General features: G+C 34.9%; 8 protein-coding genes across 8 annotated transcripts; 2 read left to right on the top strand and 6 right to left on the bottom strand.

Annotated features, from left to right (window-relative positions):
* Nucleotides 1-437: 437 nt before the first annotated feature.
* EV154DRAFT_501142 (uncharacterized protein) lies at nucleotides 438-2,659 on the bottom strand. Its single transcript, XM_051600668.1, has 9 exons — nucleotides 2,540-2,659; nucleotides 2,107-2,464; nucleotides 1,996-2,058; nucleotides 1,803-1,926; nucleotides 1,494-1,743; nucleotides 1,349-1,411; nucleotides 1,185-1,289; nucleotides 877-1,106; nucleotides 438-818 (listed from the first exon to the last, which is right to left on the bottom strand). Exons 1-9 carry the CDS (start codon nucleotides 2,631-2,633, stop codon nucleotides 507-509), a joined length of 1,599 nt encoding a protein of 532 aa, XP_051460087.1. The 5' UTR covers nucleotides 2,634-2,659; the 3' UTR covers nucleotides 438-506.
* Nucleotides 2,660-3,172: 513 nt separating this feature from the next.
* Nucleotides 3,173-6,243, bottom strand: EV154DRAFT_549783 (uncharacterized protein; the record flags this gene model as incomplete). The annotated part of the gene is made up of 11 exons (XM_051604889.1): nucleotides 3,173-3,436; nucleotides 3,500-3,744; nucleotides 3,805-3,915; nucleotides 3,972-4,040; nucleotides 4,099-4,348; nucleotides 4,408-4,540; nucleotides 4,606-4,668; nucleotides 4,735-5,089; nucleotides 5,167-5,211; nucleotides 5,644-5,784; nucleotides 6,171-6,243. 11 exons carry the CDS (start codon nucleotides 6,241-6,243, stop codon nucleotides 3,173-3,175), a joined length of 1,749 nt encoding a protein of 582 aa, XP_051460086.1.
* A 766-nt stretch (nucleotides 6,244-7,009) lies between these two features.
* On the bottom strand, nucleotides 7,010-9,998 carry EV154DRAFT_501136 (uncharacterized protein). The gene is made up of 9 exons (XM_051600667.1): nucleotides 9,557-9,998; nucleotides 9,145-9,499; nucleotides 9,021-9,083; nucleotides 8,839-8,965; nucleotides 8,525-8,774; nucleotides 8,384-8,443; nucleotides 8,221-8,325; nucleotides 7,899-8,143; nucleotides 7,010-7,828 (listed from the first exon to the last, which is right to left on the bottom strand). The coding sequence occupies exons 1-9, from the start codon at nucleotides 9,648-9,650 to the stop codon at nucleotides 7,457-7,459; spliced, it is 1,671 nt and encodes a 556-aa protein (XP_051460085.1). The 5' UTR covers nucleotides 9,651-9,998; the 3' UTR covers nucleotides 7,010-7,456.
* Nucleotides 9,999-11,994: 1,996 nt separating this feature from the next.
* EV154DRAFT_501134 (equilibrative nucleoside transporter) lies at nucleotides 11,995-13,724 on the top strand. The gene is made up of 5 exons (XM_051600666.1): nucleotides 11,995-12,128; nucleotides 12,183-12,424; nucleotides 12,483-12,700; nucleotides 12,760-12,767; nucleotides 12,839-13,724. Exons 2-5 carry the CDS (start codon nucleotides 12,413-12,415, stop codon nucleotides 13,657-13,659), a joined length of 1,059 nt encoding a protein of 352 aa, XP_051460084.1. The 5' UTR covers nucleotides 11,995-12,128; nucleotides 12,183-12,412; the 3' UTR covers nucleotides 13,660-13,724.
* Nucleotides 13,725-14,795: 1,071 nt separating this feature from the next.
* On the bottom strand, nucleotides 14,796-16,243 carry EV154DRAFT_501129 (uncharacterized protein). Its single transcript, XM_051600665.1, has 4 exons — nucleotides 16,057-16,243; nucleotides 15,144-16,000; nucleotides 14,974-15,079; nucleotides 14,796-14,917 (listed from the first exon to the last, which is right to left on the bottom strand). The coding sequence occupies exons 1-4, from the start codon at nucleotides 16,184-16,186 to the stop codon at nucleotides 14,895-14,897; spliced, it is 1,116 nt and encodes a 371-aa protein (XP_051460083.1). The 5' UTR covers nucleotides 16,187-16,243; the 3' UTR covers nucleotides 14,796-14,894.
* Nucleotides 16,208-18,163, bottom strand: EV154DRAFT_460772 (HAD-superfamily hydrolase). The gene is made up of 8 exons (XM_051597525.1): nucleotides 18,136-18,163; nucleotides 17,966-18,065; nucleotides 17,860-17,904; nucleotides 17,710-17,775; nucleotides 17,488-17,659; nucleotides 16,990-17,418; nucleotides 16,460-16,909; nucleotides 16,208-16,395 (listed from the first exon to the last, which is right to left on the bottom strand). The coding sequence occupies exons 2-8, from the start codon at nucleotides 18,000-18,002 to the stop codon at nucleotides 16,341-16,343; spliced, it is 1,254 nt and encodes a 417-aa protein (XP_051460082.1). The 5' UTR covers nucleotides 18,003-18,065; nucleotides 18,136-18,163; the 3' UTR covers nucleotides 16,208-16,340.
* On the bottom strand, nucleotides 18,162-20,073 carry EV154DRAFT_501125 (uncharacterized protein). The gene is made up of 8 exons (XM_051600664.1): nucleotides 19,829-20,073; nucleotides 19,696-19,767; nucleotides 19,534-19,637; nucleotides 19,385-19,453; nucleotides 19,215-19,328; nucleotides 19,057-19,138; nucleotides 18,257-18,986; nucleotides 18,162-18,193 (listed from the first exon to the last, which is right to left on the bottom strand). The coding sequence occupies exons 1-7, from the start codon at nucleotides 20,013-20,015 to the stop codon at nucleotides 18,481-18,483; spliced, it is 1,134 nt and encodes a 377-aa protein (XP_051460081.1). The 5' UTR covers nucleotides 20,016-20,073; the 3' UTR covers nucleotides 18,162-18,193; nucleotides 18,257-18,480.
* A 1,488-nt stretch (nucleotides 20,074-21,561) lies between these two features.
* On the top strand, nucleotides 21,562-23,945 carry EV154DRAFT_600714 (uncharacterized protein). The gene is made up of 9 exons (XM_051607184.1): nucleotides 21,562-21,681; nucleotides 21,741-22,095; nucleotides 22,165-22,227; nucleotides 22,288-22,411; nucleotides 22,478-22,727; nucleotides 22,806-22,865; nucleotides 22,939-23,043; nucleotides 23,128-23,408; nucleotides 23,477-23,945. The coding sequence occupies exons 1-9, from the start codon at nucleotides 21,588-21,590 to the stop codon at nucleotides 23,801-23,803; spliced, it is 1,659 nt and encodes a 552-aa protein (XP_051460080.1). The 5' UTR covers nucleotides 21,562-21,587; the 3' UTR covers nucleotides 23,804-23,945.
* The last annotated feature ends 1,481 nt before the right edge of the window (nucleotides 23,946-25,426 follow it).

Here is a 25,426-nt window from a genome sequence, read left to right as displayed (position 1 = left end):
AATATCTTTTTTTAACATATCAATAGAACTCCAATGTGCTAAAGTATTACACCGTAAGGTAAAATATGTTGTATGACAACTATAGCGTTAAATGAAAACGCATCGACCTTTTTGACACTATTGAAGTATCGTATATCTTAACCGCACTTCCCATAGCACAGATTGAGTCAAGTGTCTTTGTATTTAAATATAGAGGGAAAAGGTATACATAATTGATTGCTAAAATATTTTTTTTTCACAATTTATTTTGGGTAATACCTGATCAATTAAAAACCATGTAACTTTACATATTAGCGTGCTAAAGTATAATATATAATCTCACTCAATTAAGCAGAAAAAAAAAGACATAGGCTTCATGATCGCGGCACCGTAATTGCCCAAAGTTAGCTTTTATTTTCATTTTTTATTTTTATTATTATTTTGCTCAAAATAATATATTTTCTAGATATAAAATAACAATGTTTTATTTACAAATATATTGTCCTAATATATAACTGTCGCATGACTTAAGAAACATTGGGCTTCTGCAAAGGATTTTTGTGCATGGTAGATTCGTCACTTTCGTCTATGGCATCAGGGCGTTGTAACTTTGTTTCACTGTCATGCACTATTTTGGGAAGAATAGCGTCTGGGACTAGTACCTCATTTACTACAGTAACATCTTCAGTCAACTGAGGGGAATATCCCGCAGGTGGCTTTTCAGCGCACGTTTGATCGATTTCATCCCAATTAACTTCCATTAAAATGTCTTCCTTTCTCTTTGCAGCTTTTCTTCTTCTTATAATTAAGAAAATAATGACTGCCACTAAAATCAATCCCTTTAATTTAAAAAAAAAGTGAGCTTCTACTTTTATAATGACTTTTGAAGTTACTTACAGCAGCTGTAACACCAACAGCGATACCTATAGTTTTTCCTACAGAGTTTTGTTTGATTCCTTGGGCTTCTGCAGGAAGTGCTGCCCGTACCTTGGGTATTTCATACCTCTCGTTTAATGTTACATTGTAAGGATCACTTACGTTAAGCATGAGTATGGAAAGAGTTGCTTCCTTTGTCTTTTCTATAATTCCGAAAATAATAAAGACCGTATCATTGTCTACAGCCACAGCTTTTTTTTTAAAAAAAATTAAGGTTTCCGACATTTAATACTCAGTCTCGTTGATCCACAATTTGTTTATTTTGATACCTGAATGTTGTGTTCTAACTAGTGAAACGTCTGGTGGGGCCGAAATGTTTTGTTGATGCCAGCTGTATGAATCAAGATCCAGGGTATAACAATAGTCCGAGCGAACTGGATGACGATATTTGAAGTTAATACGCACATTCTTTGTTCATCGTCAAAAATATTACCGCTATCCGTAGGTGACACACCCTGACCTCCGTACACAAGCACATGTCTTTGTTTAGCTCCAACTACAAAAATATCGAGACGTTTTTAGAAATCTATATATGTCAAATAAGGTGGATGGTTTTTTTTTGCCATTAAATTTCTTACTTAGGGTAACAGAATGACCAAATCTCGTAGTTGGACCCTGTCCAGTCAATGGTTGCGATCCCCATTCACCCTTCACAAAATCAAATACCATTGAGCTTGAAAAGAGAGTAGCATACTTTGTAGTCGCAACCGTATCTTTGACAACACCTCCAAAAAAAAATATGCGATTGCTTTTAGCATCGAAGATTGATTTTTGATGGTATGCAAAACCAGAAGGCATGTTTTTTTGGATCGGATAAACTGACCAAGGCTAAAGACTATAGTTAGTAAACATCAATGTCAAAGTAGAGCGAAAAAAAAAATGCGCACATTTGTTTCATTTCTTATATCAAAAAAGGTTAAGCTAGTATAACCAATATACCGACTACGAGCTGCGACGTTATTGTAAACTGACATATCAACTCCCGGGTAGCTCCAACTGCTGTTGGTGTTACTATAAAAATATACTGTAAATACGGTCTTCCAAAAAAAACAGTGCAAAAATGTAACTAGGTAAATTTACGCTTCAGATCCACCATAGAACCCGACTCCAAATTCAGGGACAAAGACTGACGATGCTCGGAAGCTAAGAATAAAATCAATATTTAGCCATTGCCAATTTATGGTACCTTACATTTGTCTTGTGCCAAAAGGTGGTTCCTGATAACTCGGGTACGCTTTCCATGATAGGGTTGTTACGTTAAAAGCAAGAGTCTGAGTTTCTAGGGCAGGAAGTGTGTAATTTACATCACCGCCATTGATCAAAAGCGTGTTTTCATTTGATAGTTGCATATACTGTTGATGGCTTCTATGCTGCGTAGTATTAAGATCATTCTCGGCTGTATTGACGGTTACCCATTTATTTTCTAATTCCTCTGGTTTACTCCCATCGTAGGCTAATAAATCGAGCATACTCACATAGTCCGGGTCGTCGGGTGCGTTAGTTGGTGTTCCTCCGTAGCAGTAAATTTTGTTCGAAAAATAACCACACGCTAAAAGAGAGAGTTTTTATTTCTTTTAGAAATCAAATTGAATAAGTCGAACACAATTTTTATAGCTGCACTTACAAGCATCTGATCTGGATTTGAGATGAATTTGTGCCGCTGTATAATTGGCCGTCGACACAATGAGAAGTACTAGTACTAAACAGAACGTGTACATTAATGTCTGCAGCAGAAGAGAAAAAAGGAGGCAAAAAATCTTGTGTTGATTTCTATTGATATTTATAAGATATGCAACGTTACACGATGAGTGCAATCAAAAAATTGCCCGAACCTTATTTTTCGAGGACGATTTGCCTGTTAAACGTGTTTAATATATGATCACAGAGTGTAAATTCACCTAGAAATAAAAGTAAATACCACAGGAAGCAACACCATAATTTTAGCAGGCATAATTTACATTGTTTTGGATAATAGGCAATCCATAAACGTAAAAAAACAGTACGACGGTTAGCCCGGTTTGTACTACAATGGCCAGTTAAGCCATTCTGTAAGACACTGTGCATTCGCAACAAATAAAAGACGACCAGAATATTTGACATAGACTTATATTATAATGTACTTTAATTTTTATATCACTTGCAGTAAAAATTGTCTACAGTTTGAAATGCACTTTAAAGATAAAGTAAACGAGAAACTAAATATAATATGCGTCTCGCTTTCCTGTATAATTATGGAATAAATAATCAAACTAACTACTCAAAATCCGTCAGGTTTCTGTATCGAGTATGTCTTGCTTTCGGCAGTTGTATCTTCGATAGAACCGGGAACTTGGGTATCCGATTTTGAATCTCTGAAAACATCTGGTTTTTCTGGCCCAGCAGAAGAGTTGTTCGAAAGCTCGAGCGGTGTCCCGGCATATTTCTGATCAATTTCATCCCAATCAACTTCCATCAGCTCCATTTGGTGTTTACTTCTTTTTTTATGGATCCATAATAAAAGCGCTGCAATGGAAATACAACCCTAATAAAAGCTATTTCAAAATTTTCGTGTAAACCGAATAAAATGTTCGTAATAATCCCTTACCATGGCTGTACATCCTACTGAGATACCAATAATTACCCCGGAACTTAGTTTCGGTTCAGGTTCAGGTACTGAGTTTTGTGGGTCGCTGATAGACTCTTCTGGTGCGATATAAGGTGCAGTATATTTATCTAGTAAGCTAATGCGCGTAGGATCAGTCACGTTAAGCATAATAGGTACCAGTGTTGCGTTTTTAGTGCTATCTCTACCAGAAACAATAAAAACCGTATCATTATTTATAGAAAGCGCTATTTATTGCTGCTAATTTTAGTCTGTATGTAATTTATTATTTCGCTATTGGATTTTACCAGAGTGTTGTGTTCTGAACATTGAAACTTCAGAGTCAGCTTGTAAATCGTGTCTAGTCCACTGATATATATCCAGATCCAAGGTAAAACAGTAATCAGAAACAAGTGTATCTATAAAGTGTTAGCTATCTGCCGTGATTTTCTAAGGGTTGATTATAGCTATATACCTATGTCATTATACGTAATATGACCGCCGTAGAGGAGAACGTGGTTTCGATTGGAATTGACAGAAGTTACTATTTTGCAAGCAGTTAGTATTCTAAGTATTCATGTAATTAAAGTATACAAACTTGCTCAATGTGACTGAATGACCAATTCTGGGACTGGGTGGTATTCCCAGCAATTCCTGATCACCCCAATGGCCATTTTGCATATTGAATACCATGGAAATTTCGAGGGTATAAAGCGTTTCGTCTGTCAAATTACGTTCACTCAGGTAAGATCCCCCAAAAAATAGAATAGTATTGGTTTTGGGATTGAAGATAGCTTGCTGATACTTTATAAAACCGGGTAGGTATATTTGGGTCGGGAAGGCGGACCAAGGCTAATTTAAAAAGAGCGTTTAATGACAAACTGTCTTTTCAACATTACTATTTATACTACCTGATCTTTATTATCACGATTAAAAAATGTAAGGTTGGTATACCCGATATACTGGTTACTTTCATTTGGGGAACCCATCTCTGGTAAAGGCTCTCCCTGATAGATATATCGTGCACTAACATTGGTGCCACTACTAAAAATAGCTCAATTGAAAACTCTAAGAGTCAAAAATAAACGAAAATAATATGAATAGCTAACCCTCCCATGCCACCAAAAAACCCAACTCCTTGTCCAGGAACATATACGGAAGCAGCATGATATCTAAAACAAATGAGAAAAGAAAAGTTGATACACGCGTTCCTTATTCTCTCAGTATACACGACTCACATTTGTCTGATTCCATACGGATATTCCTCGTAATGTTCAAAATGGCTCCATGATCTAGTCTTGCCGTTGAAAACAACAGTTGGATCCTTTAAAGGTAAGTTTGTCGAACTAAGACCCCCACTTATCAACATTGATTCTCCATCAGGGTATTGTATGTTTTGAGTGAACCTTCTGGGTTCCAAATTTACCGTTGTTACATCGTCAGTGATCGTCTCCCATTGCGTGGAAAAATCTTTGGCCGTACTTCCATTATATTTAATTATATCAAGTATATTCATCTTAGCCTCAGAAGGTGTGATACCAGCTGTGGATAGTCCTCCCACACAATATATTTTTTTGGCTAAATATCCGCACGCTTCGAAATATAATGATAAGCGTTTTTTATTTAGCGGATGTTACTTTTTAATGTCTTTCTTATAATATATCATTTACCAGCGGCATATATAGGTATAACATCTTCTGATGCTACATAATCGACTATTATTGCCAAGAAAAAAATAGAAATGGTCAGAAAATCAAACTTCATCCTTTTATTTTTTGGAAGGAAATCAGCATAAATCCTAAATTTATAACACGGTTATTTATAACAAATCAGAAGAACGCGAGCGTAGCATATGCACTAACCACTAACCTAGATAATCAATAAAAAAAACTTTATCGTTTCTTGCAGTATGTCATTTAGAATTTCAAAAAAATTACAATAACTATTTACTGACAGCCGACATTTGATGATTAAATATGTCGGTATAAATATATAATTTGTAATGCACACATTCTTATTTTGTACATTAGTGTAAAAAAAAAAATGAGGTTATCATTAATCGATTTTGCCTCAGTGTCCAATATAGAAAATTGTACTGTTTTTTTTATTTACAGCAACGAGGCATGCACACACATGTTTGTTTTGACTTTGCCAAACACCAAATAGAGATTTTCGGAATGCTATTTTTCCTTCTTTTTGTAGAAAAGAAACATGTACATCGAAGTTGTAAACAATTAGCAGATGGCAAAAACCGTAATTAACGGTCACAAAGTTTTTTCTGTATAACACTAGGAAAAAAGATAATTATCATAACCGGCTTTAATAATTAATATCGGTCACCAAGGACAACGTTGTTTTAAGAAACTTTTTGTACATAATATAACGTAATATATTGTAGACTAGACTCAAATGAATATGATCAAAAATTACCAAGAAACACTATTTTTATCCCCTGAAGAAACGGGGACATAAGTAACTTTGATCGTAGAAGAGAAATTTAAGAACCATTAATGAAGTGGGTTTGGGTCGCGATCAAGTCGTGTTATTAGTGAAAGACAATGTCTGAGGAGTACCTGATAGATTGCCATATATATTGCTGCCAACTATCAACAAAGTTTTCCCATCAGGGAGTTAAGTATTATATACATTTTATGCATGACAAACTGTTAATTACATGCACCAAATCTAGTATCATCAGAAGCGTCTTGTGCTACTTCGAAGCTGGCACCAGTATAAAAAACAATCATTTATTTTAATTTGAGTCATTGAAATTGAATTATAAAATTGCAAAGCCAATGTCTTTTCCCCTCTGTATTTATAATAAAATAATATGTCAAGGTGTCGCACGAATTGTACGTTGTGGAATTCAAACGGAAAACCAGAAACAACAAGTTTCTTGATTAACCTTTCTAAACGTATGTTTTGACATGTAGACGTGTAAAGAAATAAAGGAAAAGAGACGGTATACTCAAAGTTTCTGTTGTTACACCACCTTTTTCTTCTTCTGTTGGTCCTTTAGACTTCAGATCCCTATATTTTTTTTGACTGCTTTTTGGTCCTTTTCTTATAAAAGGACCATAAAATTATTTAATAAAATCTTTAGTTTGTTCTTTACTATAATCTGATTTAGTCTTATTCACATAAGCCTGGTTTCATTATAAATATATATAACTACTATAATTGTACGAAAGCCCTTCTTATAAATCAGCACTGAATAGTCTTAACAGTTGTATTTTACTATACTCCTTCGAAGACACAGATAACTGATTCGTCGTAGCATTTCCCTTTTATATCTTTATATTTTATTTTATCTTAGTTGACAACTTATAGTCTGGTGCTCACTTTTTAAGAACTTTTATCTTAATCTCTATTCTTTTTCTTTATTTCACGTTACCGCTTTTACACTTAAACAAGCCAGTAACACTGTTCATGCCTTAAATTTATACATTTTTTTAAATTTACTCAACTAATGTGTTTTCATTGCAGTCGGATATAAGTATCCGAAATTTTTGTGTACGATCTTCTTCGAATATTTGCCAACTGGTCAAGAAAGTCCAGGGTTTCATCGGATATCAAAAATCAACTTGGACACATTTTGTGGGAACAGAAGACGGGCTAATTTGTGGTATGTGCCTACCAATACCAAATCAAAAAGTCATTAAATATCCACTCGGCCTTGTATCGGATAAAGTTCTTGATGTTCAGAAACTGTCAGAATTGGGTCTAACCGACATATATTTGTTTGTAATCAAAAAATTTATAAAAATCCATCTAGTAAATATCCATTGAGTTCAATATTGAAATACCTTATATCCGGAAAGACTCTTTATGTTTTATAAAAGACTAATGATATTAAGAGATTAAGCTGGGATGAAGTATATTATCAACCGGTATATGTCCTTCATGTATCTCCAGTATGTATACTATATCATATAACAGCTTTGTATTTCAGAATATAATTTATTCGAATACATCAGTTGTTTTTAAACTAGAAAACCATTCAATATCAGGCTTTAAAACTTGGCCTTTATCGGCCGACTCTACTATAACGTGGTCGATAGCGCTAGGTCGCTGGAATCTCTTTGGCGATAATTTTGAATTTGAAAGATCTTGTAAACGTGCAATTCCTGTGATAGCATCTGGCGCCTGAGGATTGTAATTGAAATGACCTTTGGAAGGGTGTATATTGGGATCTTCAACGTATTTATTTTCGGCTTTATCCCAATCGACCTCCATTAACGACTCATTTTCCTTTTCCGTTTCTTTTATCTTTTCCTTATTCTTCCTTTTTTTGAGGACCAAAAAAATTATGATGGCAATAACAATTAAACACTAGAAAAGGCATACAATTTAAAAAGGGTTTAACAAGAACAGCATCTAAATCAAATAGTATCATATTTACGAAAACTGAGATACCGACAGCCATGCCTATAATAGCACCAGAAGTCAATCTATTTTTTGGATCATAAGCGTCGTTTGTACCTTTGGAATCTGAAGTAGGTTCTATCGGTAGCAAATTATCAAATGTATTGCGTAAAGTGATGTTCAATGGGTTAGTGACGTTTAGAATGACTACTTTTTCAGCCAATTTCTGCTCATTTTCAATTCCAAATACCATAAATACTGTTGCGGTATTTATGATTACGGCTAAACAGGATATTTATTCACGGTATTATACACATTAGTGATGCTGATATTGTTATTTATATTTACGCAAACTATACCTGAATGCCGCGTTCTGGCTAATACTACACCGTTTGCAGCTGGAATTATTTGCTGACTCCATTGAAAAGAGTCAAGATCCAAAGTATAACAGTAATCTGGTAGAGCTATTCAACAATTCTATCTGTCAGCTAATTATTGTAAGTGAGAATTGCTTAACCCTACGTCTGTCTATGTCGTTGCTTTGACCACCAAATATGAGAACATGTCTTTGACTGGGTCCCACTAATTTGAAGCTATATTAGATACATATTATCTACAATCTATTATAACAGTAAAAAGCTTCTTTCTGATTTATATGCGTACCCACTGTAGCTGAGTGTCCGTATCGTGGAGACGGACCCTGCCCCTTTAAAGTTTGCTCCCCCCAACTCAGGCTTGTTAAATTAAATGTTATAGCTGTCTTAAATGGAAATGGATATTGATAAGAGTTTGAATAATTAGGAAGTGAGCCTCCAAAGAAAAAAATTGTGTTATGGGTAGCATCAAAAATCGCTGCTTGACGATAAGGAAAAGCATTTGGTGCATTGTTTTCCAAAATATGAGTTCTCCAAGGCTGTTACAACAGTATACTTGTTAAATTTTATTGGGGATTTCATTTCATAATAATGAGGACTTACATTTGTTGTATTTCTGATGTCTAACATTTCTAGTTTTGTATAACCTATAAGTCGTTTGTACCCATTGGAGTCTAAAAGTAGCGTTGCATTTAAATCTGGGTAGGAAACGTTATTATTATTGCCATACCTGTTTAAATTAGCAATACTGTTTATCATAGATCATAGCTATAAATTGAATATACCCTTCCATGCCTCCATAGAGTACAAAACCATATTCGGGGACGTAAACTGATGCTGCATCAAAACTGAAGGTTACATATTTTAGTTTCAAAATATTTTGTGGAGAAAATAATTTCCCACTCTCACATTTGTCTATTTCCATAAGGTGGATCTTCAAAGTTTTTATAAAAGTCCCAAGACAAAGTTTCACCATTGAAAGATAATACCTGAGGACTCCCGGATAATTTTTCAGGGACTTCGCCACCAACGATCAATAAAGTTTTTCCGTCCGGGAGTTGCGTGGATTGAGAATACCTCCTTGGCTGTATGGTTTGGTTTTTTGTATCTATGTCGACTAGTTTCCATTTAGCTACGAACTCGTCGGTACTGTTCTCATTATACGCCGCAAGATCAAGCATATGCATTGAGTCTAAAGAAGTACTGGATAAAATCTTTTCTTCTCCTCCAAAGCAAAATATTTTTTGTGTTAAATAACCACACGCTAAGCGCTATGTGAGTATTATCAATTTAAAAATTTAACTAGCAGACTCTATCTTACATGCCGATAATTTAAGAACAGAAGGCTCTTGCGCCATCACATAGTTGCTAGCTATAATTAATAAAACCCATAGAAATTTATCCATTGGCCTCATAGAACCCTATTTGATTAAAATGGCAATAACAATAATTTTTTCTTTGTATTTATAGTAAAATAATAAATTACGGTGTGACATGTACACCGGAAAAGTGAAAAAGGATTTATATCATCCGTTACAGACTTTAATACAGCCAAGTCAGCTTTAAGCTTTTACTTTAACGCTACATATTTGCCAATCTGACTTATATTTGGTGATGAGTTGGGTAAATCACAGTAAAGCTCATAGGATGTGTCCGTTTTGAATTTTATGAAACAAAAAAAAAATGTAAGACCTTAAAAAAAGTATATGTGTATGTCTATTTACGTGACATTTTATTGCTGTAACAGAATCACGGGAGTTACGTATATAAAAAAGAAAAAGAGAAAAAGAAAGGGAAAGAGAGAGAAATTATATTTAAGGTGATACATAATTAATCTAAGAGTATCCCTAGCAGTCGCGCTTGAAGTACAGTCGACTAAAAAAAAAAAAAAAAAAAAAAATTGGGTGGGCCTGAAAAAAAACACGAAATATGATGGTTTCTTCTACTCAATCTGTTTTCGTCATTGTCACGATTGCTAATATCGATTATTTCTTTAAAGAGGAAAAGGACTCAATTTTTTTTGTCAAAGATCGACTTTTTTTTAAACTTTTAAAAAACTTGTACTCTACCGAGAAAAAAAAAACTTTAAGGCCACTGCTGGGGGTGAAAAAACTTTTATTTTGCGCTTATTTAATCGAAAAACGGATATTAAGCGCCACTGCTGGGGATGCTCTTAGCTTTGTTTACTTAATTCTTTTATCTCATAAACCGAACTTCAGCCTATACATAATAAAAGCGACTTCTTAAAGAGTCCATAATATGTTTATATATGGCCATTTGTTGAGTAGAATAATAAGAGGAAGAACATTATTCTTAAAGCAGGCTGGACCAAGTATGAACGCGATGCTTTTCAATATTGGGCATATAATTAGAATACAAAGGAAGGCTTAAAATCTGTCATTTGAGGATTGAACATCTTTTCATTACTTTTTTAAATTGCTATAATCTCAATATAAAGCTGAATTGTAACTTACAAAGAAGAATGATTACTACTGAATACGAAACAAATGATAAGCAGCTATCCATTCGTTATGATCCCGATACTTCTAGTTGATAATGATGATTGTCCAGGAACGTATTGATCATACTATATTTTTGTTTTATAGTAAACTTGCTAGGATGAATACATCGTTGATGAACTAAACAATAATTCTTTAAATCCAGAGTTGTATCAGATTGCCGAGCAATTCACCACTTTAAAGAAATGGAAATGTGTAATGCTGTGTAACCTAGACGTTGAGAATAAATGTGTATCCCAAAGTTACCGGCTTAATGATTTAGCCCTCATCTGGTCACGACGCATAAACATTCCAAAATGGGTCACGCATCAATGTTCATTTAATGTGATAAATGACAATCATTCCCGAAAGTAAAAAAAAAAAAAAAAAAAAAAGTTGCTGATTTTGAGTTTAGTGTTTTGCGTTCAACAATGATCTACACCTTTGTGGATTTTCAAGATACGCCCTTAGATATTCATCACTAGTGATAAATTATGCTAAATCACTAATAAACAATTTGAAAATGTAGCATAACTGCATAAAGAGTGTTCTGTATTGATTTTGACCATGACGATAGAAATAAAGATGCTTAAAAAGAATACTGTTCACAGCGTTTCCTCGATTAAAATATGCCTCGGTTTAGATAGCTATCCGGAAATACTCAATCCAATTCAGCTCAAGGTAACACGAGGGAAGATGTCTTTGTGAGATTAATAGTTATAATTTAATAGTATCTGCAGAGCAGAGCTATGAATAGGAGGATTATACATGGCAAGATAGTAACCGATCATTCTGGGATAATTTGCGTTGAGACTCAGCCTTTCCAAGGCTTTAATATGATTACCTAATTGTCTTGCAACAACAGTAACAGACACTTTCGAGCATTACCAAAATAAAGTGTATAACGTCGCATAACTCCATAAACCGATGCATGACAGGGCTAGGTTTTTTCTTAAAGGTTTTTAATTGGATAGATTCAACGAAATATGACACGTGAGGATGACTATAAACTTAATAAAATCAACGTTTTTGAAATGTGTGTGTTGAAAGGAGATTATTATTTTTTTCCCACGAGAGATAGGGTCAAAGACGGATAGATCGGACTGAGCGGGGGGAGTTGTATGTGTGATGAAACGATACAAAAAAGAAGGTCATTCAAAAGGTCACGCATGAACGATAAGTTTCTCCTTCCTAAATCGGGATTTTTTTTTTTTGTATTGTGTATATAAAAAAGTCCTATTGTTTTCAGAATAATTTTCCCCTTTTTTTACAAGTACGTTTTCTTTTCTTTTTTAAATGAAATTTCTACGTAAACATGATCATGAAGAGAGTACACGATTATTAGAAACCGTCAAGGATGAAGGAGACCATGACAAGTACAAAATGGTCTATTGGGTAAGTAAAGAACCATGAAAGGGCATGCAATGGTAATTGACGATGCATCTGTAGATCTACTTTATATATGGTATCGCCATGTTGTTGCCTTGGAACGGTAAGTCTTTAAGAAGAGTCTACTGAGATATACGTTATTAAAGAGTGAGAGGAATCCAGTGTTTATTACGGCCTCCGAATACTTTGCCAAACGATTTGCCAATAGTCCTTACGAAGAAACCTTTCAAAACTATTTCTCCACATATTTTACAATTACCAATCTATTCACCTTTGTCTTTATACTATGGATGCAGAACAGGGTATGTAATTGTGTTGTGTGTTGTCTCGATGATATTCACTCATTTTGCTTTTATAAAGTCTGCGTTTAGTTTGAATTCGTTTATCCCCATTTTCATCAATACAGTAATCTTTGGAGTGTTGGCAGTGACGGTAGAGACAGATATTGGTGGTTCGGGTTATTTCTGGTTTATCATGGTCTTGATTGTTTTGACGGGTGCTACCACAAGTTTCTTTCAGAATTCCGTTTTTAGCGAGGCCAGTCAGTTGCCTCCCATGTACATGCAGGCTGTACTCAGGTAAATTTAAAGATGTTTAATCTATTAAATCCCTTTCTAATCTTTTTTTATTTAAATAGTGGACAAGGTACACAAAAGATAAGAGAAAAGGAGGTATGGGGGATGCATTCTAATCACAGTTTTTTTTGTTGTTGATAGGCATTGCAGGAGTGATTGTAGCGGTATCATCTATCCTCAGTGCAATTGCAGCCAACAGCAATGACGTACCGGATGAATCTTCCATCAGCCGATCCGCATTTTTATATTTTTTATCGGCATTTTTGATCACTACGGCAGCATTAGTGGGTCGTCTAGTGGTAGTCAAGTTACCCTTTTATCGTCGACAGATGAACCTTAAATCATTATTGGTGGAAGAAATCTTGCAAGAAGAACAAGAAGAAGAGGATGAAGTAGAGGAAGCACCTGCCAAGGTAATGGATGTTGTACGTAAATCGTATGGACTTGTGTTTACAGTAGGATATATCTTTATTATCACCTTGATGTTATTCCCATCCATCACTTCTTTGATCAAATCCGTACGACGTAATACGCAATCCAATCGATTCTTTGATGATGATATCTTTGTTGCCTTTCATTTCTTGTTATTTAATGTTGGAGATTGGGTGGGGCGTATGATGCCTATTTCTCGCTACTTTCAAATATTCCAGGTGAAATACCTAGTGTTATTATCGACTGCGCGTAGTGTATTTTTACCATTGTTCTTGTTATGTAATGTGATTGTTTCGGATGAACGTAAATTACCTGTACTTATCGGGAGTGATTTTATGTACTTTGTGCTGATCTGGATATTTGCGGTCACGAACGGTTGGATCTGCAGTTTAGCCATGATGGCTGCACCTCAATTAAAGACGATCCGGGCACCTGAGAAGGCCATGGTAGGTAGTGTCATGAGTTTCTCATTGATTGTAGGTTTAGCCATTGGTGGTTCGCTCAGTTTTATTGCTCGGTGGATGGTTTAAATAGAAATAAAAATTTACAATGCGTCCCTGTTTGTTTAATTCTTTTTTTACGGCGCAAAACCCCTCTTTTTTAAGCTTTATATTTTATTTTATTTTCGTTTGTTTATTCCTTTCTTTTCTTTTTTTTCTTCTCTTCATACTTTTTTTTTATATATAATGAGCCAAGTACCGTTTACTAGCCACTTGGAGATGTGGTCACCTTCTCCTTCAGTCAGCAATTTCAGTGTAATTACACCTACTTCTATTGTAGTCCGAGATAGTTACTATCATGAACCAGTATTTTATCCATCGGATTGTATGCTTTGTGGACTTCCTCATACTCGTATGCAACCAAATTCAACCCATTTACCAGCCATCAGTACACCTGCTCCCTTCTACAAGAAGAGAAGGACAAGAAATGTACAAAAGAAACCCAAAAAGTTTATTTACTCGGTTCGTCTGGTCATTCATAAATTAATACGCATCTGTACTGTGGCTCTAAAAGCTCCTTTAACAAAAAGACATGTCTACCCAATTAAGAGGGCGGAGTGAATCTTTATTATACAAACAAAGGAGTTGGAAACTAACCTTTTTTCTTGTTCCTGATTAGACACAATTGCCCAATGTAATATTACTTTTTAAATAAACACTCATTCTACATACCATCAAACACAGGCAATAATAATCATCATTGCTTCTGTTCACTTTTAATATTTTATTGAACACATACGCATGAAAAACAAGCAAAAAAAAAAAAAAAAAATCATGCTAAAATTGAATCTCGGTCGGGAATTGAATGGTTAACTTTTTAAACGAATGACAAAAAAAAAAAAACTAAAATACGCCTTCTTTTCATCTTTTTTTCTCACACATAATGCCACTTCGACGTAGCTCTACTTGCTCCTCTATCAACTCTTGTAAATCTGTTTCGTTTGATGAGATGGAACATACAGTGTATTATACACACAGTGCTAATGAATACGATCGTACGATCGAACCCCGATGCGAACTTCTTGTAGGTGCGGTTGAGGATGAACAAGATCCATTGGTTGAAAGAAACACGTTTGCCAATGGAAGAAGAAGTACTTCTGGCTATGCTGTTATCTTAACCCTCCGTAACAAACATGTATAAATTACAATGTATATATCTATATATCTATAAATAAAATATTCTCTCTTTCTTTTCCGTTTTTTTTTTATTATTATTATTATTATTATGATGTATATGTCTGTACAGAAAAGAACCTGCTTTACTTTTAATGTGTTTCAACAAATTTCACTAAGTAGAAAAAGAGTTAGTTAGGGAATAAGAAGGGTGTGATGAAGATAACCTACTCTTAAATAACTTGGTTTGTCGTTTTTGAAGTGGTTTCTTTTTATAAACATAGGATGATGAATTCAACAATTCCTGATCAATATCTGCTATTGCCGACTCAAATGACTATTTCATTCAAAGAGTTAGTTTACATACATATATACATAACAAACTAAAAAAAAAAGCTTACGTTGGGATCAAGTTGACTGTGCTGTGTAATAAATTGTCGCATATCTTCATCCAAATCTTCTTCCATTGATTGATTCTCCGGTAAGACTTCACCCAGTGTACCTTTTTCTAATTTACGCAATACACGATCCCTTCGAGAAGGTTCATTTAACATGGGCAACAAGTAGCACGACGAGGCTTTGGCAAAAAATCCAGGTCCCACCGAAAAACTAGGATCCTCCCATTGAAATAAAGAAGGATCGTAATTCCTAAACGGATTCACTTCATGATTCACAATCTGTATATGTTCGTCTTCATCGTCTGTTTCCATATCCAATGGCTGTTGCTCTTGTGATTGTTGTTGTTGTTGTTGCTGCTTTTGTTTTTGTGGTTGTTGTGGTTGACTGCTGCTAAATGATGTGGATGTTGTGGCTTTCGCTGTGGCTCGCTGGAAAGGATTTCGGCCAAAGGATTGCTTGATTTTACGTTTGGTTTGAGAGCTACCCAAGATCAAGCGACTGGGTTGTTGTGTAGAGGACATGCGGGGTATTTCTGTCTCGGTAAAGTTGAAGGATGTGGTGATGGGTTGAGAGAAGCTTGTGAATTCAGATTGGGAGGTTGGGGGTACGCCTAACCAAAAGGCCTCATCCTCTGCCAACATTTTTTTGTTGTTAGAAGAAGGAGGAGGAGGAGGAGGAGGAGAAGGACGAGGTGAGGCGACAAACTCTACATTGGGTCGTCGATCAGGTGAGGATGCATTGGAGGTTTGATGAGAAGAAGTGGTGGTATCAGGAGGAGAAACACTGGACGTAAATAAGCCTGCTTCTAACTCTTGTTTCAATGTCTTTTTTAATTGGTTATATTTCTTGTATACTTTCTCTGTGTGTGAATTTCAGTATAATGAAAGGGGATATTTCCATTAAATATATAAATACCAATGTTGGGTCTGTCACTGACGTCTTGTACAGTAGGTGGACGTCCATGTTTCTTTGCAAATACGGCTTCCCAATCCTTTAAATCTTTCTTTGTCTTGAATACTTTTCGTTGTAATGCTTTAATATCCATTATTTTTATTGTTATACAGATAAAAAAAAAGAAAAAAAGGGGGGTTGGAAAGCAAAGAATGAAAAAGGACAAAAAAAAAATTAATTGTTTTAAACGTGACTTTGGGATCATTGGTACGCGTCGTTCCATTTTTTTAATTTGAGACGTGTCGTGTTTATAAATACTCGCTAATTTTACCCGAATCGATCAAAGTCTCTACCAGTTGCTCACTAATAATAACAATGAATTGTCAGTCCCCTTGTTTCTCTAAAAAATAAAAAAGAATATGCTTACTGTGGAAGATAGGTTCGGTTAGGATAAAAGACATAATCTTGAGAAATTGACTCTAAATTCGTCACATTCGCCATATAGATATCAGCAAATTTTCGAATCTTATTGGCAAAGAATGAAGGATTTTGATATGTTCTAAATACGCTACCAAAGGAATGATTAAACGCGCGTTTTAACCTTAATCGGGTCTCGCGTCTTTCTTTTCGCCATTCGGCAATCAACCCATCTAATTCTTGAACGCGATAGCCTTCCTTCTTTTGCCACGACTGGGCTTGATTTAATAAATTCTCTAAATGCAGCAACCATGACAACGCGTTGCGGTAAGCAGGCTCGTTTCGAATCTCAATTTCTTTCGCAAGTTCATGGATAATCGCACCCGTATGCCATCCATGTTGAATAGACGCGTCTGCTAAATCGGAAAACACATGGTCACCAAAATACAATACTTTTTGTCTACTCCCGTTTCCCAACAAGTATAGTTTTTAGTTATCAAGTACCAAAAAAAAAAAATTCTAATGTTAAAAAATTCTTACCCAGACCAGCCAGTGAGTTTGGCAAAATCCTTCATGTTTCCACCTTGATACACCTCACCTTTTATAAACTGGTCTACTTTATCCCAATTCGGTTCACTGGCTCTTCGAAAGGGTCTATACGATCGATAAAATTCGGGTTTACGTGCATTGACAATCACAACATCAAACAGATCCATCCAATCATTGGTTGATGTCAGGTAGCTCATCCCTTTAGCGATAAATGGTAAAGTACTATTCGTAAGTAAAAAAGTACTTTGACCGTTCTTCCGAAGAGTTTCTAAATAGCGTACTAAATGAGGGGATCTTTTCAAATAAGCCGAAATATCTTTCATGATGGTTTCATGTAAAGTGCCACCAATACCATAGGTGCCAGTATGTAAAATCGTGGCTGCATGATGGATATCGTCGGACAAATAACGTGGATGAAAGCTATTCTTATTTTTTTTTTTAAAAAAAAGACACGTTTTTTTTTATATACATATACATATATTAAATTACCTCATGTTGTGGTCACGAAAGTATTGGACAATATCACTTAGAAGAGTGGCTTGAGGGATAGAGAACAAGTCGCTTAATTGAAACATGTTGGTTCTGAGATAATCGGGTGGGATATGACGACCTTTATGCAAATCAATAACAGCATTGATATCATGGATAGGTTCACGTCCAACTATTTTTTTTTTTTTAGTAAATTCTATCAAATAGTCAAGTAGAACGTACCATGCACAGTATTGAGTTGGATATTGGCCATATTATCAATCTTCATTAACCATCCATGATCAAAATCTATATTTTACAGAGAGAGAAAGAAAAAAGGTAAGGTTTTTTCTTCAAGGCGAGTCTTTTGGTTTTTTTTTTTTTTTTGGATACCGTAGTGTAATCCACGGATAGCAAAATTGGGATCAAAGGAAAAGTCTACGATGTCACGGTTTCAAATCTTAGATAAAATTTTGGTATTAGTGCATGTATGAAATACCTTTGATATGTTTTGGGTAACGAAACACATCGACCATAATATCACGTAAGGAATCATAAATGGTAAAAGACAAGTTATCTGTGTAACTTGCTAATGTATACTATCATAATACACACTTCAGTCCTTTTTTTTTAAAAAAAAATATATAGATACGACATCCATCAACATACATCATAATCAAATCCGTATACTTTGATCTTGTTCAGGTTTAACTCATTATTGATAAAACTATGAAGAGGACATATATATAAGAGAGCCATTTTTTTTTTTTTCTTTTTGTTGTTTAATTACATTTCATTCGGTGAGGTATAACCCAAACGAGAATGGCCTTCCTTGGAATTAAGAGGCTGTGTCTTTTTTTGTTGATATTGTCGTCGTAAACTCTCTACAATACGACAACCCTCTGTAGAATAACCTCGTTTTATTATTATTCGGAACATTCTTTTTAAATTGTAAAAGTAAAAGAAAAAAAATAAAAACTATATACTTGTCGAAAAAAAAAAAAAACTGTTATTTTATTCCCTTGTCTTTTTCTGTTGTTGCTGAGATGATGACGAAGAAGAAGGATCCTCTGATTGTTTTCTCTTTGATGACGATGCTGGTGATGATGATGACGAGCCGGTAGAAGGAGGAGGAGGTGGAGGAGGTCTTTGAATCGGTGACCAAGTCTCTGGCACGTTTGTTGCTGCTGCAGAAGTAGCAGTAGTACTGGGTGAAGGTTGTAATTCTGCCGTGGCTAAAACCGAACCCAGGAAATGATGAATTAAACTCAATATTTGAACAATACGTGCAGTTCTCAAGACATGAGCTAATTGTTGACTACTTGTCCTTCCATTTTCCTCCGTGCGTAATGAATGCCCCATTTCTCGTAACCATGGTATCAATAAGTACATCAGGTCCGCTAATTCTTCTACTACAAGTCCTACTTGACCCGCATGATTCTCTTCTTGTCGTAATAATTCGCGCGATTCTCGTATAGCTCCTATGGATGCATGACGTGTACTTCGATTCGTTGTATCCGCTAAAATAAAGATGATAATTAGTTCGAATTCCTCTCATACAGCTATATAAAAAAAAAGAGAGAGTCTTACATTCGACAATCGGTGTATTTAACAAGGTTCTGATTTCACGGATATAAGACATTGTTCTAGATAATCGCATTTCCACAGAAGACTATAAAGGAGATTTTCTTTTAGTATTCTAATGTCCCTTTTTTTTCCCATGCATTTCGTTTTTGTTTTTGCTTTACAGGCACAGGGAGTGTAATGGATGAAGTTCTTGCATCTTCCATAAGATCTATGGGTGGTGCTCGTCGTCTGGAAGATTCGGTTCGAGCAGCTCTTAATGCATGCAATAATCCAGTCTATGATAATAAACCGTTCAGGATGAATAATGTTTAAAAAAAAAACGCCAACTTACAGCTCTTCCGAGTCGAGGTGATGTATCGCCGCCTTGTGGTAATAGACTGTTCATAATCGTTGACATGAGCTATTTTAAATGAAGAGAAAAATGAGCTCATTATACACAGGTGATATGTGTATGGGGGTTGTTGTTGTTGTTTTACGTACAGAATTGCCATCTTCTAGATCAGATAAGGTTGCATCCAATGTAATCACAGCATATCCTTCATGTCTTGTAGATGTACGTCGTTGTGAGTTTCTTGAAGGTTCATCTATCAATATGCATTATCAATCACTGTCGTAATATATGTTATCTAATTCCTTTCTTACCGTTTTCAGGGTTATGAGCTACGCCAATAGGACGAACAACCAAATGAATCACTTTTCCGTCATCCAAATTATCTATGGGTGGATTTTTTTGGTTAAACAAAGTTTATCATGAACAGGTTCTTTTATGGGTTACCATAGTCTGATAAATTCTTGCCATCCCGAAGCACTTTTCCTTGAAATATCAAACGTTGTCGAGTTCCATCAATGTCAAATTCCAATTGAATCTTTTGCTTTAGTTCTAAAACGGAAGCAGAGCGAGGTAATGTCACACTTTTCGTTTGTTGTTCAAGCGATTTTATCGATAATGCAATAATGTCCATAATGTAAATATTTTTCTTTGGGAGAAAAAAAAAAAAGAAAGAAAAGAAGAAAAAAAAATTCAACTTGCTATTTCCATACAGATGGGAGAGGGAGGGAGAGAGAATTAATATCCCGCTTCTAAATATTTCTCTTGTGTGTGTAGCACAAACACCCTGAAAGCGACGTCATGTTTTATGATCTGTCAATATTAGATGATGTGGAAATCAGTAAACTGTATGATAAACTAGCATATGGATCATTTTTACATCGCTGATTAAACAAGCAGTCTGGATTCAAAGTTAAAAACTGGAGTCTCATTCTTTTTTTCTTTTTTTCCGTGAAAATGTCTAATCACTCATTGAAGAGTTAGCGTGCTTTGCCTTTCCAGCCAAAGATGTTTTAGCGGTAAAAACAGTGCTGTAATTTTTTAACTTTTAAACAATAGTAGCTGAAATCAATAATAGATGTATTTTTTCTCCTTCTGATTATATCATACTAAGACCAAGCTTCTATAAATAACATTTTAAAGTAAGCTTTTACCCATTCCAATTTCTTGTCATCTGCTTTGGGAAATGTTAAAGTTATAGACACTTGATTTACCAATATATCACATTTCTGTTATCGTCTTTTGGCTATAAAGGCACTTTGCTAGTCAGTTACCGAAAGTCGTTCAGTTCCGCCCAAAGAGAATTCAATGTTTAGTAGTAAAATGCCATTGAGATATATCATCTCGAGCTGGCCGCAACTTGTACGATTGAATTGACAAGAGGCTTCCAAAAATATAAAACATCTTTAAATAAAATGACCCCTCGTATTCGCAATGTAGGCATTAAACTTTTTTTTTTGTTATTTGTGATATATCCTGAATCACTTCGTGTTAATCAGTATGAAGACGAGTGTCTATAGAAAATCTCAATGATTGGGTTGTTCTTCCTCCTATTGTATGGATTTTGTCTGACGCATAAATACTACGCCGATTTTTCAGTGGATAAATGATTATGAAAAGAGCGGAGAAGTTCAATTACATGGATTTTGGGTAAAATGTCCTAGTAATTAAAACGTTGATGAAGGTAAAATTGTGATTTTTTTTCTGGTTTTAATATGCCTATACATAGCGCAATTAGACAAGGTAAAACTGTGAATAGCTTCTCGGGTAATGTGCAAATCTTTGGCAATGATCTCCCTTAAATAAATCCAAAAACGTAAAGCATTTTGCTGTTTTTAGTATAATATGTGGACTAAATTTTTGTTGTACAACTTTATTGTGACAATTGTGTCACTATTTTATGGCTGTTATAGTATCCCCCTTTTTTTCTCATTTTTTTGACATGTTTTAAATGAACATAGAAACCCCATTTTCTTTAAAACGACATTCTGTGAGTGCATGTGGCAAATTTATAACAATTAAGAATGAAATATACAACAGATGAAGTAAATTCACTTGTGGAATACACTTTTCCATTCTTATATACAAGTCTCACAACTTAGATTACATGTGACACATTGGCTTTGCCATTTTACTATAAATACTATGAAAAAAAAAAAGACATCGAAAGCGCCATTCTTAAAAATTATCTACATTTTTGTTGCATATGAAGCGACTCAATATAAAATTTTGGCTTTTATTATTAGCTACCACCAACTCTGTAATAGCACAGGTAGCTTCTGACGCTAGATTTAGTGCATGTAAGAATTTATTTCTTTTTTTATAAAAGCCAAGGTATTCACATATAATGCTTCACTAGCATGTGGTTACTTGGTAAAAAAAATATTTTGTTTTGGGGGTGCTGTAAAGATCTCAACAGGTATTCCGTCAGACGCAATGTCTATCCTTGATCTTACAATGTACAGCGGGAAGACCACCGATGAGTTAGCTACAAAGTGGGTGAGACTCTACACAAATACAGAAAATCAAAATATACTTCCCAGAAGTAATCCTCAGTCTACGCAACTTCCGGATGGAAAAACCTTGTTGATAGTCGGTGGCGACATTTCAGGAAACGCATCTGGCATACCTCAGACTTTATCCTTCAATGGTGAGACTCTGTCTTGGGACTTTTATCCAAATTTTGAAGATTCCTCTTTTGGCAATAGGCAAATGTGAGTACTGTTTTTCTATCTGCTATTGTCCACAAAAAAAAAAACTGACATTAAAATCCCATTTCTCAGCTCAAATGCGGCTTCAGTGTATGTTCCCGAATACGGTTTTGTGCTTTATGGAGGCCTAGAAGTGTGAGTTTTTAAACTATAATTATTGATTTATCAAAAGACAACTAAATTTGATATGAACAGGAATTACAATAATAATTTTACTTATCCTGGCATAAATGCAACAAACTATATAGACGATGGTCTGCAACAACGGTTCATTGGATACACAAAGCTAGAAGCGTTGGACATTAGAAACACAGGAAATGTAAAAAGAAAACCAAAATTGATATAATATAAGCAACATTGAAATATTAATTACTATTAAGATTAGCCTTGGAGACCTAGTATTTCAGGAAATAACGTACCCAACATTTTCCCTAACCGTCAAGCAGCAATATTTGATGCTAAAAACAACGCTGTCTTTTTCTTTGGCGGCTCACATCCTGACGCTACAAATACTTTGCAAAGTCTATTTACTTTTGATACAGCAATTACATTCAATTTTACGACCAAAAACTGGGGGGTACAAAACTTAAACGGACAAGGACCATCTCCACGATATGGACACTCGGCCAATGTGGGTGAGTACCTATTTGTTTTTGTAGAGCCACACACTTTTGATTTTAAAAGTAGAATGTTAACCTGTTTTATCAATTCAGTGGGCCCAGATAAAAGACATGTTCTCATATACGGTGGACAAAATGAGGACTCAAAGAGACGTAATTAGCATATCAATATCTCACTTGATGACGATCATAAATCAACTAACGGCTCTAAAAAACCGCATATTAGCTTTATCCGATTACTGCTATGTTTTAGATCTTGACACTTATCAATGGACCCAGCAGACAATTCCAGCATCAACTGGTGTGGTTTTGGCCAGAACCAAGCATTCAGGTACAAAGTACAGACAATCGATAAAGCACGCATGACTTATATGTATTCTGTATTTAACTGTTTTTTTTTAAAAAAAAACAAAAGCTGTTACTATAACCGACAACATGTTGTTTATAGTGTATGGTGTAGAAACCGAAATTAAGTTGGCCGAAAAACTATTCATACTGAACGTTACAGATCCTTTAAACATCACTTTATTTGATACATTTATTGATCCCGCTTCTGTTGTACCAGCAAATACAACATCTCAACCCACTTCTGAAACAACCCCAAATTCTAACAGTACAACATACCTCGCTGATGCTTCAAAAAAAGGGTTGACCTCTGGTGCTATAATTGGCATCGCTGTTGGTATCTCTGTTGCAGTAAGTATTAAGGAGCATGAGGTGTTAAAGTCGTCGGATTTTAATTATTTCCTATTTTCTTATTCAAGGGTTTGATAGCTATTGCTACCATAATTTTTTGTATCATAAAGAAAAAGAACAAGAAAAGAGTTGAAAAGGAAAGAGAAAAAGAAAAGTTAAAAGAGGACTCTCTTATGGAGGTTAACTGGGATGAGTTAGAAAACAAATACGCGGAAGCACCTCCTACACACTATCCCGAAGGTCATTTCAGATACTCCTCTCAGCTACCAGATGGTATATCCGAAAATGAAACTACACAAACACCAGATTCCTCAAGTGCCTTAAGAACACAGAGTGAGACAAAGGTACAGCGCCCAGACGTTCCTGATAATTACAAGGCAAGTCGTGTGAACTGAGACCAATGTATAAAAAACCAGCTATGTTAAACAATCTTCAGATCGTTGGATAGACTATTAATAAAAGTTAGTTTATTCGCGACATACATATAAAATATTCCATTAATTGAGGGACGCAAAATAACATGATCCCAATACGTCAGATAATTAAAATTTATTTCGAGAATTAAATTGATTCTCTAATTGGTACACTTATGGCAGGTTAGAGAGCGTGATTCAAGTTTCTACATGTCGATAGCCCTCGATTCTTTCATTTGGTCTAATGAATCAGAAGCGACCAAGTTTAACTAATTTAGAAACTCCTGTTTGTTTGCCGCTATTATAGCACATCAAAGGCAATAAATAGCACACTGTTTAATAAGAAATTAAATTATGCTTTGTCAGAAACGCCATATATTTTTAAGAATACGATGCTTAAACCACCTTAATCAAACGGGCAAACAAATTACAACTGTATTTTTATTAACTACTTTATTGAAACTGAAACGCAATGATGCTTCCTGATAGGTGGAATAGGCATAATAGAAGTTTTTCGTTTATAAAACGGTATACACGCCTTCCTCCAACACATAACGCAGTTCCTGTTGTGTTTCGTACCCCCCTTTTTCTTTGGCATCACAACATGACGATTCAGATACTTTCTGTTTTTACATCTCCTTGAAAGAGTCAATGCGAATTTATCTAGGGTATTATTTCATCTCCTTTCTCTTATTACAGCAGCCAATGCACAATCATTCCATATCAAAGGTCGTTCATTCTTTCAAAATGCCAGCTAGATAGCGTTCTGTCTAAGATCATTTCCGATTTAATGCTACAATTTTTTTCTTATATTTCAAACATTAGTTAGATACAAATGTTTTCTTCGCACTAATATGTGCTAAAATATTTCACTTAAGACTTGTTTAATTGAAAAGTGATTAATTTAAGAAAAAAGTGTGCTGTAAATTGAAAAAAAAAAAATGACCCGCATAGGAGAGAAATTAACGGTTTTTATACAACTGGGAAAACAAAGAAAAAAATACACAAAGAAGTCACCCCAAGCTTTTTGGATTATGGATAATAAAGCAACCGAATAAAGAATGTGGAAGATAGCCTGATCCTTCGGTTCTGAAATTGAATTTACATTTTCGTTTTACATATTTCTCAATAAACAATCATACGGCACAATGATTAAAGAAAGAAAATAGAGAAAAAAACTGCTCCTTTTTATAGCCAACATAATGAAGATGGCAACATTGAACATAGAGCCAATAGAAACAACTCTTAGCTTCCTCCCTCTTTGGCATTGCATATCATATAGTGTTGGGCTAATAATTGTATACCACTTCTATATGATGTATCTGTTTTCCTCGTTTACTAAACTAAAAGTCAAATTTGTATATATCTGATCAAAAGCTGTTCTACATAAGACTGAATGAAGCAGAGCCTCCATATTAAAATTATTAACATATAGCATTTCTTTTAAATACAAAATAATTGCCCGCATATCAAGTATAAGTAGCTGCAAACATCGGTGGGTATACTTGAAAAGGAATCACCTCTCGCCAGAAATAAGGTAGTTATAGACAGGCTATCAAATACGCAGAAATTTATAATCAGTCATATTGAATGAAGACGGCGTAA

This window comes from Mucor mucedo (assembly GCF_025094135.1).
Source record: "Mucor mucedo strain NRRL 3635 chromosome Unknown EV154scaffold_23, whole genome shotgun sequence".
NCBI lineage: Eukaryota > Fungi > Mucoromycota > Mucoromycetes > Mucorales > Mucoraceae > Mucor > Mucor mucedo.
The sequence above is the reverse complement of the archived record's forward strand: the minus strand, read 5'-3'. Positions and strand labels throughout refer to the sequence as shown.